Source organism: Schistocerca gregaria, chromosome 1 (genome assembly GCF_023897955.1).
Source record: "Schistocerca gregaria isolate iqSchGreg1 chromosome 1, iqSchGreg1.2, whole genome shotgun sequence".
In the NCBI taxonomy this organism is placed as follows: domain Eukaryota; kingdom Metazoa; phylum Arthropoda; class Insecta; order Orthoptera; family Acrididae; genus Schistocerca; species Schistocerca gregaria.
In genome coordinates, this window is record NC_064920.1 from 1193473477 (window position 1) to 1193485987 (window position 12511).

The following is a 12511-nucleotide window of genomic DNA, read 5'->3' on the forward strand; positions in this document are numbered from 1 at the left end:
TCGAGGGGACACTGAATAGTGCATGGTACATCCAAACCGTCATCAAACCCATCGTTCTACCATTCCTAGACCGGCAAGGGAACTTGCTGTTCCAACAGGACAATGCACGTCCGCATGTATCCTGTGCCATCCAATGTGCTCTAGAAGGTGTAAGTCAACTACCTTGGCCAGCAAGATCTCCGGATCTGTCCCCCATTGACCATGTTTGTGACTGGATGAAGCGTCGTCCTACGCGGTCTGCACGTCCAGCACGAACGCTGGTAAAACTGAGGCGCCAGGTGGAAATGGCATGGCAAGCCGTTCCACAGGACTACATCCAGCATCTCTACGATCGTCTCGATGGGAGAATAGCAGCCTGCATTGCTGCGAAAGATGGATATACACTGTACTAGTGCCGACATTGTGCATGCTCTGTTGCCTGTTTCTATGTGCCTGTGGTTCTGTCAGTGTGATCATGTGATGTATCTGACCCCAGGAATGTGTCAATAAAGTTTCCCCTTCCTGGGACAATGAATTCACGGTGTTCTTATTTCAATTTCCAGGAGTGTATATTAAAAACAATAAAGGCCCCAAGACAGAACCCTGTGGTACCCCATTCTTGATACATCCCCAGTCTGAATAATCTGCTGCCCTTTGTGTACTATGTGGGTTTGCTGTTTCAACCTTCTGCATTCTACCAGTTAAATATGAAGTGAACCATCTGTGTACTGAACCATTCATTCCATAGTACTTCAGCTTATCTAAGAGAGATCACAGAAAATCCCAATTGGTGATGTTCTACTATCCAGAGCATTTAAAATTTGATCAGTGAAAGCATGTATAGCACTATCTGTTGAAACACCTTTCTGAAAACCGAACTGACATTTTGTTAAAACGTTATTCCCACTAATGTGTAAAGTTACTCTTGAGTACATTACTATTTCAAACACTTTTGAGAAGGATGTCAGAAGTGAAATAGGGCGATAATTGTTGACGTCTGTCTTGTCACCTTTTTTATACAAGGGTTTAACTATGGCATATTTCAGTCTGTCAGGAAATATTCCCTGATTCAATGAGCTATTACATATGAGGCTAAGAACTCGACTTATCAGGTGTAGACAAGATTTTAGTATTCTATTGGAGATACCATCAGTTCCATGTGAGTTTTTATTCTTAAGTGAATTTATTATGTTCTTAATTTCAGACGGTGAGGTGGGTAGGATTTCAATTTCATTTGTTTGCACCGGGAATGCCTCTTTCATATAGAGTTCTGCCCTATCTGGTGAGCAGCTGGTGCCTATATTTTCCACTACATTTATAAAATGACTATTAAAAATATTTTCAACCTGTGATTTTTCATTTATAAGCTTTTCATTGTGCTTAACAGTAATACTGTTGTCCTGTGACCTTGGTTGCCCTGTTTCCCTTTTAACTATATTCCATATTGTTTTAACTTTGTCATCAGAGGTTCTAATCTCAGACTTGATACACATACTTCTGGATTTTTTTGTAACTTTCCTTAATATATTACAATATTTCTTATAATGGTTGAGCTTTTCTTCATCTTGACTTATTCTAGTGTCTTGGTATAGTTCCCATTTCCGGCTACAAGAAATTTTAATCCCTTTAGTCAGCCATGGTTTTTTATCAAGTTTATTTGAATTATGATTCACTAATTTCTTAGGAAAACTGTTTTCAAATATACCCACAAGTTTATCATGGAATAAGTTAAATTTAACATTTGCATCAGGTTCCCGATAAACATCCTCCCAGTCTACCCTTTTCAAGCTTTCCTTAAATTGTTGAATTGTTATATGGTTAATTGGGCGTATTATTTTTTTTTTTTCACATTACTGTATGGAGCAAAGTCATGAATTGAAAGTAGCTGTGCATCGTGATCAGAAAGCCCGTTCTTAGTAGGATAGGTGCTTACTTCTTTTAATTTATCTTGGTCTATGAAAATGTTATCTATCAGGGTGCTACTGTCTTGTACAATACGAGTAGGAAAATCAATGACTGATGTCAGATTGTAAGAGCAAAGTAATAGTTCAAGGTCGTTCTTCTTGCTTGAGTGTTTAAGAAAATCTACATTAAAATCTCCACAAATGATAATGTGTTTTCCCTTTTCTGACAGATAACGCAGCAAGAGATCTAGGTTTTTAAGAACCATTTGAAAATTTCCAAGTGGGGACCTATACACAGTCACAATTATGAATTTACCACTGTCCAATTTAAGCTCACAAGCGCATACTTCAATGTGCTGTTCTACACAGAATTTTGCGGTTTCTATGTTTTTAAAACTATGTTCCCCCTTAACATAAATGGCAGCTCCTCCTTTCTCCATATTGTCTCTACAAAAATAAGTTGCTAGTTTATACCCATTAATATTTACATTTTCCATTTGTGTAGTTATATGTTCAGACAGGTACAGTACATAAACTTCTGTTGTATTTTTAATATTCTCAAAACAAATTATTAGTTCGTCTATTTTGTTCCTTAATCCCCTGATATTTTGGTGAAATATATTAACACAACTGTTTCCTCTACCTTTATTCGAACCATTTATTTTTTTACCTTTAAGAGCTGCCTGTCTGGACATCTTGTTCAACCTAAAAAAGGTGCCCCTATGCCCTTTCGGGTCACAGGGGTTTTGCCTTGAGTGCTAGTGGCCCCCTTTAGACGACCTACAATTAAATCAGCTAATCTATCCTTTCCTAGACTATTTAGGTGCAGGCCATGTCGAGTGTATCCCCATCTCCCAATGCTACCAACAGGCACTGTATAAATGTGTGTTTTTGCACCGTCCAGCAGCTGCTCGCTCAACTCTCTGTTAACTCGCCACTCAGAAGGGTTAACCGAGGGCTGATCATAACGCTGCAATTCCTCAACAAAACCCACATTCGTACATCCTGTTGCAGCTCCTATTTTATCCAGGTCACTCTTAATATCATAATTCCTATCCTTAGCCAGGCTGTTTCCTGCCCCACCTATTACTATCAACTCATCATTCTTGTCAAAGTCCCTACAGAGTGGTCCTATGTCTTCTATCACCTGGCTAAGCCTAGCACTTGGCTTAAACAAACTCGTGACCTGGTAATCTGCTCCTAATTTCTCCTGCACTAGTTGGCCTACACCCCTCCCATGACTGCTACCTAGCAGCAAGACTTTTCTTTTCCTATTACTAGATTTTCCCGACCTAATGCTGTTACCAATTTTAGTAGTCTGCTGCACCCTACTTTCAACTACTCCTGTTTTTGGCTCCTCCCTTCCTACTTCAGGTAACAAGGAGAATTTATTCATAACTGGAACTTCGACAACATCTACATGGCTGGTCCCTTTTCGCGATTTCCTTGTTACCAATTCCCATTTCCCGCAGTCTTTTTCCCCCTTTAACTTAGCTAATTCAGTTTTTACCGAATCTAGTTCAGCCTGAAGGGCACACATCTTTTCCTCCTGTTGTACGAATCTTTTTTCTATACTACAGAACCTACATTCCATGGGAGAGCCAAAAGCATAATGTCGTCAAATTTCCCACTACATGAGCCCCAATGAAAAACACCCCCACATCCCCCGCATACCACACCCGATTCTATCTTCCTACGGCAGCTTCCACACATAGTACTCATGGCAATGTACAGTAATAAAATTTAAACAATGATCTCTTAATACAACAAACTATATTCTTACTAACAAAGAGATAGAGGGGCTGGCCAGTACTTACCTCAGCTCAGTACAGCCGATAGAGACACAAAAAACAACCGAAAATTTAAGCTCCTAGCTTTCGGAATAAATGTTCCTTCATCAGGGAGGAGAGAGGGGAAAGAAAGGGAAGAAGGGAAAGTAGATTTAGTTACTCACAACCCAGGTTATGAAGCAACAGGGAAAGGAAAACAGGGAAGGTAGCAAGGATGGAGGCATGGTTGTCAGAGGGAAGCCAAAGATCTTTGGCTTCCCTCTGACAACCATGCCTCCATCCTTGCTACCTTCCCTGTTTTCCTTTCCCTGTTGCTTCATAACCTGGGTTGTGAGTAACTAAATCTACTTTCCCTTCTTCCCTTTCTTTCCCCTCTCTCCTCCCTGATGAAGGAACATTTATTCCGAAAGCTAGGAGCTTAAATTTTCGGTTGTTTTTTGTGTCTCTATCGGCTGTACTGAGCTGAGGTAAGTACTGGCCAGCCCCTCTATCTCTTTGTTAGTAATTGTTTCACATCTTTGTATGAGATTTTCCATTAATTAGTTAAACTATATTCTTAAATCAGTAAGATAATGAACCTACAATGGATGTAATCTAACGAGCTACGTGAATTTAAAAAATCGTTACCTGAAAGTAAACAAATGCCAAATGGAAAGTCTATGAACAAATAAGTTTGAATAATCTACAATAAAGTCTTTAATTATTGACCAAAAAAGTATTTAAGATTATAGGCGCAAAGTTAAGTAATAATAAGAGGTCTACACACACACGAAATTTACGCCTACAAATGTAAACAAACACTACTCCATAAACAAATTAGAATAACAGTGTAAAGTCAAAAAGCAGAAGGACACACTCAAAAACAACATAAGTTTACACTGAAACAAATCAAATATACTATCTTCTATAGGGTGTTGCCAAGCCCTCCACATTGTTATCAAACACTGAGTACATCAAGTGATGTCTCCACATTCTGGCATGAGACCTCAATCCACCTAACTTGCTCATTCATTGAACTGACCCTTTTTCACAAAAACTGGAAAACAGCTGAGCCCTTCACACCAATACATGGGAAATGCACATGCCAACTCCTTCAGTTTTCCATTGCAGAAGAACAACTTTATTGATCACTGAGGATCACTCACTCCCAAATTTATATGGGGTGTCCAGGAAGTAAGGACAAATTTGAATTTTCTGCCATTTTGTCATTTGACAGTTGACATCTGTGGTTGTTTTCATGTTTGTTATATGCAATCATTCGCATTAGTAGCCTGATAGCTTTCTTGTGTTGAGCATTGCTGTTTGATGTTTATTTTCATCATGGATCAGATAACAACTGGTTAACATATCCAAGTGATAAAAAGTTATTTAAAAAAACTAGTGAACGTCCCACAGTAACCGCTTGTAAATTGTGTGTGACACTCATAAGGGAATGGTCCAATAAGACATGTCAAGACCTACCCTGAAATTTTTTACACAGGAAGAATACAATGAAAGAAATGCACTGCCAGAATTCTAACTGCTAAGAGGCACTGCAAGTATTTTCTAAAAAATGTTAAAATTACAAATTTTTGCCATGCAAAGAACAGCTTATAACAGCGGCTTGTACAGCCCTGCCCACCAGCGCATGACTCAGTGAATCACTCACATAGTGCCACATAGCGGAATTATCCAGAGTTCACAGACACCAATTTTAAGCACGTAAAGTCTGGTTTACAATGGAGTGAATGGACATGAACATGTGTGAATGATAATATGCAGAAAATTCACTACCATTTGCTTGTATATGGGTAGAATTGTTTATACTAGAGGGAAAGGAAGAGAACATGAGGTAGGGAACATTACCTATGAATGCTGTGTTCTTAGTTTTTGGAGCTAATATTCAGCATTCAAGATATAACTCTATCTTGTTACAGCCACAATGAGAAACTTTGCTATACAGTGAGGATTATTTTGCATGGCAAGCATACTGTTCTTGACGGAGTATACAAAATGGTGCAGGGAAGAAAGAATGTAAGTTTCTCAAATTGTATGGAAGTGTGACATTGTGGAGATCATGCACTTTACATGGAATTGTGTCTCCATCTTCCCTTAGCACTGGTCCAAAATTTTCCTTGTATGTTGACTGCCATTTTTCTCTGGCGTCTCATTACCATTGAGGGGAAATTTATAAGCAGAAAACTATTTACTGACACTGAGCATCATCTCAAGAGGTGACACAGCTAGCATTTCCACTATGGGTGTAAGGTCTAATGGTCATATTCTTTTTTTCCTCCTAACACAAAAATGGTCCAATGGCAAATCACGTACTCTGTGATCCAGAGAGTGCGGGATCAAATCCCACTCAGACCACAATGTTTTCACTATGATTTTTAACGGAGCATTCACTTCTCACAGATGTTGGAGTGACCACAAAAGACTTGTGGCTTAGACTCCACATTAAACTGCAGGTCTCCATTTTCTGATTAGGTAACTGGGGAGGGTTAGGGACACAAGATTGTTCCAATAATTACATGGAGTCCATGGAAGCCTGTTGCAACAAAGAATGTTGACCATATACTGCAGTGGCATCCAGTTGAAAGACCTGTAAGAGGCCTACCATGTACACCAGATAGAATTCTCTTTTGCTTATGCTTGTTTGTTCTGGCGAAAACCTGGCTTAAATTATACAAACATTCTTTTGAATAACTTCACATTGACAGTTCAGTTCTTGCACATATAATTCTGATAAAAAAAGGCTAGCAGATAAAATAAAATCATGCAAGTGTTTGATGTCACAGATGACTTCCATCAATGATGACTTGTAATGTGTTGAAACAAAATGTGTCTTGCAGTACCACATTTTATAACAATCCCTGTGGGCCATTCCTTATAATAACGTTTGAATGTTGTACATTTGACTATAATTCAAACAGTTCTTTGTTTATTTCCCCTGGTCATCAAAAAATGCGAAGTGTCTATTGAATGACAAAAACAAACATTTTTCTTGCACCAGGCACACCGGACAAACGAAAAATTGATGTAGTCAGGCACTTTGCAGTAACCACTAGTCTTACTTAGACAGAACTGGGATGGAGTTAGAAATTGTCCCGTCCATTGTTCTGCATATTGAACTACATACCAGGAACACTTGATCAAATTTGTAAAGGTGGTGAAGAAAGTTGGTAATGCACAAATGACTGCAGTTTAAGAATACTGTTCTGCTGATAAACCTGAAATGAGAGATAGGTATCGAAAATTTCCTGAAAAATGCTTTCCACTCTCAAAACAATTCTTTATCAAGAGATTGAATCGCACTAGTAGTTCCAGGTGGAATCCACATTACATCTACAGATTTTTTGTCATCCTCCACAAAAACAGATGCATTGTCGTGTCCAGAATGTGAATCTGACAAAAGCAATGAATTAGTATCTGGATCTGGTAGAACTACATTTTTAATGAAATGTTGAAAATTATTCTTTCCCATTTTACCAGATTTTGTTACATTGATTATGAAATTTTTGCAACTAAACAGTCCATTTTTTATTTTTGATTCTAATTTGCCTTGTGGTTCTTGAAGACAGATATACAGCTTTGGAAACAGTAAGCCACTCATACATAACACTGGCATTGTTGTATGTGCATGTGTCATTGCATTCATTGATTGGGCAACATACTTCATCTTGTTCTCACCCTGAAATGCTAAAGTGCGGTGTGCATGTAGTTCTTTCACAAAACCTGACTGATCAGCATTATAAATAGCAGTTGCAGGGATAACAGCAAGTTTCGTCTTTACATCAGCTATGGATTTCTCTATAGCATTGTCTATCACTGGCAGCTCCTCTACATGTTTTTGCGGTGTAAACTTGGTAATTTTGTGATTTCCTATTCTGCATGATTTCTCAAATCTGCATAGCCAGGTCAATGAAGCCTGGAAATTAGCAGTGTTCATGTCAGATGCAATTTGGAGGGCCCAGTCTCATAGATCTCCATTGGTAACGGTGCATAGCCTCTCAAGCAGTTCTAAATCTTTCGAACGGTTTTTCATTCAGATGGTTTCGGGTTTCCATTTGGCATATATTTCTTACTTCATGTAATTCATTCTTCCATTTGTACAGTTCACACTCTAATTTTGTGAAACAAAAATGCCTTTGCACACTGTGTAACTTCCCCTCCTTCGTTTAACCAATATTTCACTGCATTTTCTTTGTCACTGAAAGCTGTTGCAATACATGTTTTGTTTAGGCTTGGAAGGTATTCTTCTTCAGAACTGTTACTGGCACAACTGATGTCATCCAAACCATAATTCCTGGAATCATCACAGTTATTTCCTATTTCTTATAACATATCCAGAATTTCAAATGAAATGCCGATATCAATCGAATGAATGTCAAGGGAATCAACTAACAAATGGCACATATTTATGTCCTCAGGAGAAGTAAGTAATTTCAGCTGGAAACCATGTGCTTCATAGTTCATCATTGCTAAACTGGGGACATTAATTTAATTACACATTACTGTGAATCTGGAAGAAAAAAAAAGGCACTATAAGCACACATGCCTTACAAAAGTGCAATAAATATTAATTCACCTTTTTGTCAATACTTACCAATACTGCAAAAATCAACAGATAATTTGTAATAGGTGTTACTTGAGTGGCTAATTCGAGATAATAATAACTGTTTACTGTAGTGTCAGAGAAACTGTCAATGAAGGTAACCTGAAACGTCCTTTACAAATTACAATCGGATTTTGTTGTGTTTCTTGTTTACAAACGTACTGCTGACCTTGGCTGTGTGTGTGTGTGTGTGTGTGTGTGTGTGTGTGTGTGTGTGTGTGTGTGTCTGTGTGTGTGTGTCTGTGTGTGCCCAGTTGTGCATGCACAGATGCTACAGTGCCAGTGGGGGTGCACACTTGTACTGACTCCTGGTGTACTATGAATTTGGCAATTTTCAGCTATTTTTTTAATACTTGCAGTGACTCTTAGCAGTTAAAATTTTGAAAATGCATTTCTTTCGTTGTTCCTTTCTGTGTAAAAAATTTCAGGGTAGGTTTCGACATATCTTATTGGACCATTCCCTTGTTAGATGTAATGCTGCTCCAGCCGAATCATCAGTTTGAAAGTGGATGCGGAAGTTTGAGACCACAGGTTCTGTTTAAAATGTTAAAAAAACTGGACAACCATGTCCTGTTTGAACACAAGAAAATGTTGTTGTGCAAGGCAGTGTGACCATAAGCCCCAGAAAATTGGTTCACTGACAAGCTCAACAATTGAAATTTTCACCAAGTTCACTGTGAAATCCTTTCAAAAGATCTAAAAATGCATGCGTACAGGATTAAACTTACCTAAGAGTTGAAGTTTGCAGATCACGGAAAGAGACATTGCCTTGATGAGCAGAGAACGAGAACTTCACAAAAAGAATAATTTTATTAGAGAAGGAAGGTTGCTACTCACCATATAGCGGAAATGCTGAATCGCAATAGGCACAACAAAAAGATTCACACAATTATAGCTTTTGGCCATTAAGGCCCTTGTCAGCAATAGACAGACATACACACACTCACACAGACCCAACTTGCACACACATCTGAAGTCTCAGATAACTGAAACCGCACTGCAAGCAGCAGCACCAGTGCATGATGGGAGTGGCGAATGGGTGGGGGTAAGGAGGGAGCTGGGGTAGCTACCCATAGTATCCATAGCAGATAGAACTAACAGGGGACACTGAACATATACAGAGAAGGGCAGCACGGATGGTCACAGAAAGCTTACCCACAAAGTTTGAATGGTGACTCTAGGAATATACAACAACCCCTACATATCGCTTCCATAGGGATCGTGTGGACGAGATCACACTAATTACAGCACACAAGGAGATATTTAAATAGTCATTCTTCCTGCACCCCATATGTTAATGGAACAGGAAAAACCCTAATAACTGGTACAATGGGACATACCTCTGTCATGCTCTTTACAGTGGTCTGCAGAGTATGGCTGTGGATGAAAGTAGGTGTGTGTGTGTGTGTGTGTGTGTGTGTGTGTGTGTGTGTGTGTGTGTGTGTGTGTGTGTGTGTGTTCGTGTGTGTGAATATGACTTAGGGTCATGGTTCTTCCAACATGTGTCTAACAATTTCACATTACTGGTTGTAGGTCACTGTCCTTTGTGCTGGTGACATCATGCTTTGCATTCTACCTGCTGAGTTTTTGCTACTTCCTGATTGATGTCAAACACTGGTGGAGTGGAGCCCCATTTTTCTACCCTGGTAAGTTTCAATGCTTGTTTAGAAGAAGTGTACAAGCGGCCTGTTTTCTAATTTCTTTGAAGCGGCACTTGCAACTCACTCAGGCAGTTTTAAAAAGTGGGAAAGGAAATTAAAACATGCAGTTGATTCCCTAAAAGTATAATTATTTTATATGTAACTTATAGATGGAAATAGTGCAGATACACTTGTTAATTAACACTTTGGAGACCACGCCCAGCATAACTTGGGCCACAGTTTTGTGTTAAAAAGACTAAACCCAAATCGGGGTTGACACATGAGCCACCTATTGCTCAAAAACTGGACTGATTTTGTATCAGAACACTATATGGACATTTTGTGTTCTCCCCCTTTTGTTGTCAATTTCTAGATTAATTTTGAAGGAAACATTTGTGAGCTTAACAGATGCTGTCATGTTTGCACTGATATCATTTTGTGCATGTACTGATATGGTTTTGCAGTTTGCTGTAATTCTGCTACAAATATGTCACATTTGTTGAGAGAGCAAGACATTTTGGAAGCTCAAGGAGAAGAAACTGCACAATAACTCACTTCATGGTTTTGTCTCAGGAGGAAAATTATACTTTCTGTCACCATTAATTTAAAATTTTGTACTTTTTCAAAGAACTGAAGTAAATATTAAAAACAAATCTTGAAGCTTGGCCCTTTTTTAGTAGGTATTACTCTTGAAAATACTTCAGTTACATATATGCTAGTAACACATTAAAATTTTCTTCTAATTGGACAGTCTCCAAAGTGATAATGACCCAATATTTATAAGAAAACTACCTTTTGAGAGGTTTATCGGTAGATCAAATAGTCTTTTTCTTGCCTATTCCACTGTGGTAATCTAATTGTTCTTTGTTACAGGAATGAATGCCACCATAATGTATGTAGGACATGAAATAGGTCATGATTTGTTCCCATGGCACTGGGCAATAGGCAGGATGAACACACATTTCATGTTGCTCATAGAATCAATATGGGGAACAGCCCTTTGGGTGATAATAGCTGTGTGGCTTTATCATATAAAGTTCTTTTTGGCTTTATAATTCAATGTACAAAAATGAAAATATGACTGTTTTTTGTAATGTATAAAATTTGTAAATATTCATTTTTAAGTGAACAGTTTTTACTTTTAATCATAAATATTTGAATTCAATTTATCTACTGACAACTACAGTGAATGGACATGTATACCACAATGCCATACTACATATCACAGAACAGATTGTACCTGTAATCATATTAAAGAATGATTATTTTTCTATTTTGTTTACAATGTTTCTTAAATTTAACCATTTTTGCAAGCTCCTTTTATGGTGTACATTGGAGTTCTGAAACATATTATGGTACTAGAATACAGACAAAAAACTGCATGAATGTGGACAAAGAATGAAGGTATAATCTTATATTCATAGCATGGATTGAAGAGTTCCTAGATAACAGAACACAGCATGTCATTCTCAATCGAGAGAAGTCTTCCGAAGTAAGAGTGATTTCAGGAGTGCCACAGTGGAGTGTCGTATGGCCACTGATATTCAGAATTTATATAAATGACCTTGTGGATGACATCGGAAGTTCACTGAGACTTTTTGCAGATGATGCTGCAATATATTGAAAGGTTGTAACAATGGAAAATTATACCGAAATGCAGGAGGATCTGCAACGAATTGACGCATGGTGCAGGGAATGGCAATTGAATCTCAATGTAGACAAGTGTAATGTGCTTTGAATACGTAGAAAGAAAGATCCTTTATCATTTAGCTACAATATAGCAGGTCAGCAACTGGAAGCAGTTAGTTCCATAAATTATCTGGGAGTAGGCATTAGGAGTGATTTAAAATGGAATGATCATATAAAGTTGATCATCAGTAAAGCAGCTGCCAGACTGAGATTCATTGGAAGAATCCTAAGGAAATGCAATCCGAAAACAAAGGAAGTAGATTACAGTACACTTGTTCGCCCACTGCTTGAATACTGCTCACTGGTGTGGGATCCGTACCAGATAGGGTTTATAGAAGAGATAGAGAAGATCCAACGGAGAGCAGTGTGCTTCATTACAGGATCATTTAGTAATCGTGAAAGTGTTACAGAAATGATAGATAAACTCCAGTGGAAGACTCTGCAAGAGAGACACTCAGTAGCTTGGTACAGGCTTTTGTTGAAATTTCGAGAACATACCTTCACCGAGGAGTCAAGCAGTATATTGCTCCCTCCTATGTATATCTCGTGAAGAGACCATGAGGATAAAATCAGAGAGATTAGAGCCCACACAGAGGCATGCCGACAACCTTTCTTTCCACGAACAATACGAGACTGGAATAGAAGGGAGAACCAATAGAGGTACTCAAGGTACCCTCTGACACACACTGTCTGGTGGCTTGCAGAGTATGGATGTAGATGTAGATATGCATAAGCCCTGCATTTTTTACTGAAATAGAGACTTTTACAATCTGAAGCTTTTTTTCGAGTCATTACTCTTCTGACTGGTTTGATGTGGTCCAGCACAAATTCTTTTCTGTACCAACAAATTCATCTCACAGTAGCAATTGTAACCTACATCCTCAATTATTAGTTGGATGCCTTCCAGTCTCT

At 38.4% G+C, this 12511-nt stretch overlaps 1 protein-coding gene across 2 annotated transcripts in view; it reads left to right on the forward strand.

Annotated features, from left to right (window-relative positions):
• The window catches only part of LOC126284570 (heparan-alpha-glucosaminide N-acetyltransferase-like), a 353817-nt gene extending 342634 nt beyond the window's left edge, over nucleotides 1-11183 (forward strand). For both annotated transcript variants that reach the window (XM_049983590.1, XM_049983597.1), the window contains 2 exons: nucleotides 9804-9916; nucleotides 10784-11183. In XM_049983590.1, the coding sequence (XP_049839547.1) occupies nucleotides 9804-9916; nucleotides 10784-10965 (295 nt within the window). In that variant the 3' untranslated portion in view covers nucleotides 10966-11183. The remainder of the gene's footprint in view (nucleotides 1-9803; nucleotides 9917-10783) is intronic.
• The last annotated feature ends 1328 nt before the right edge of the window (nucleotides 11184-12511 follow it).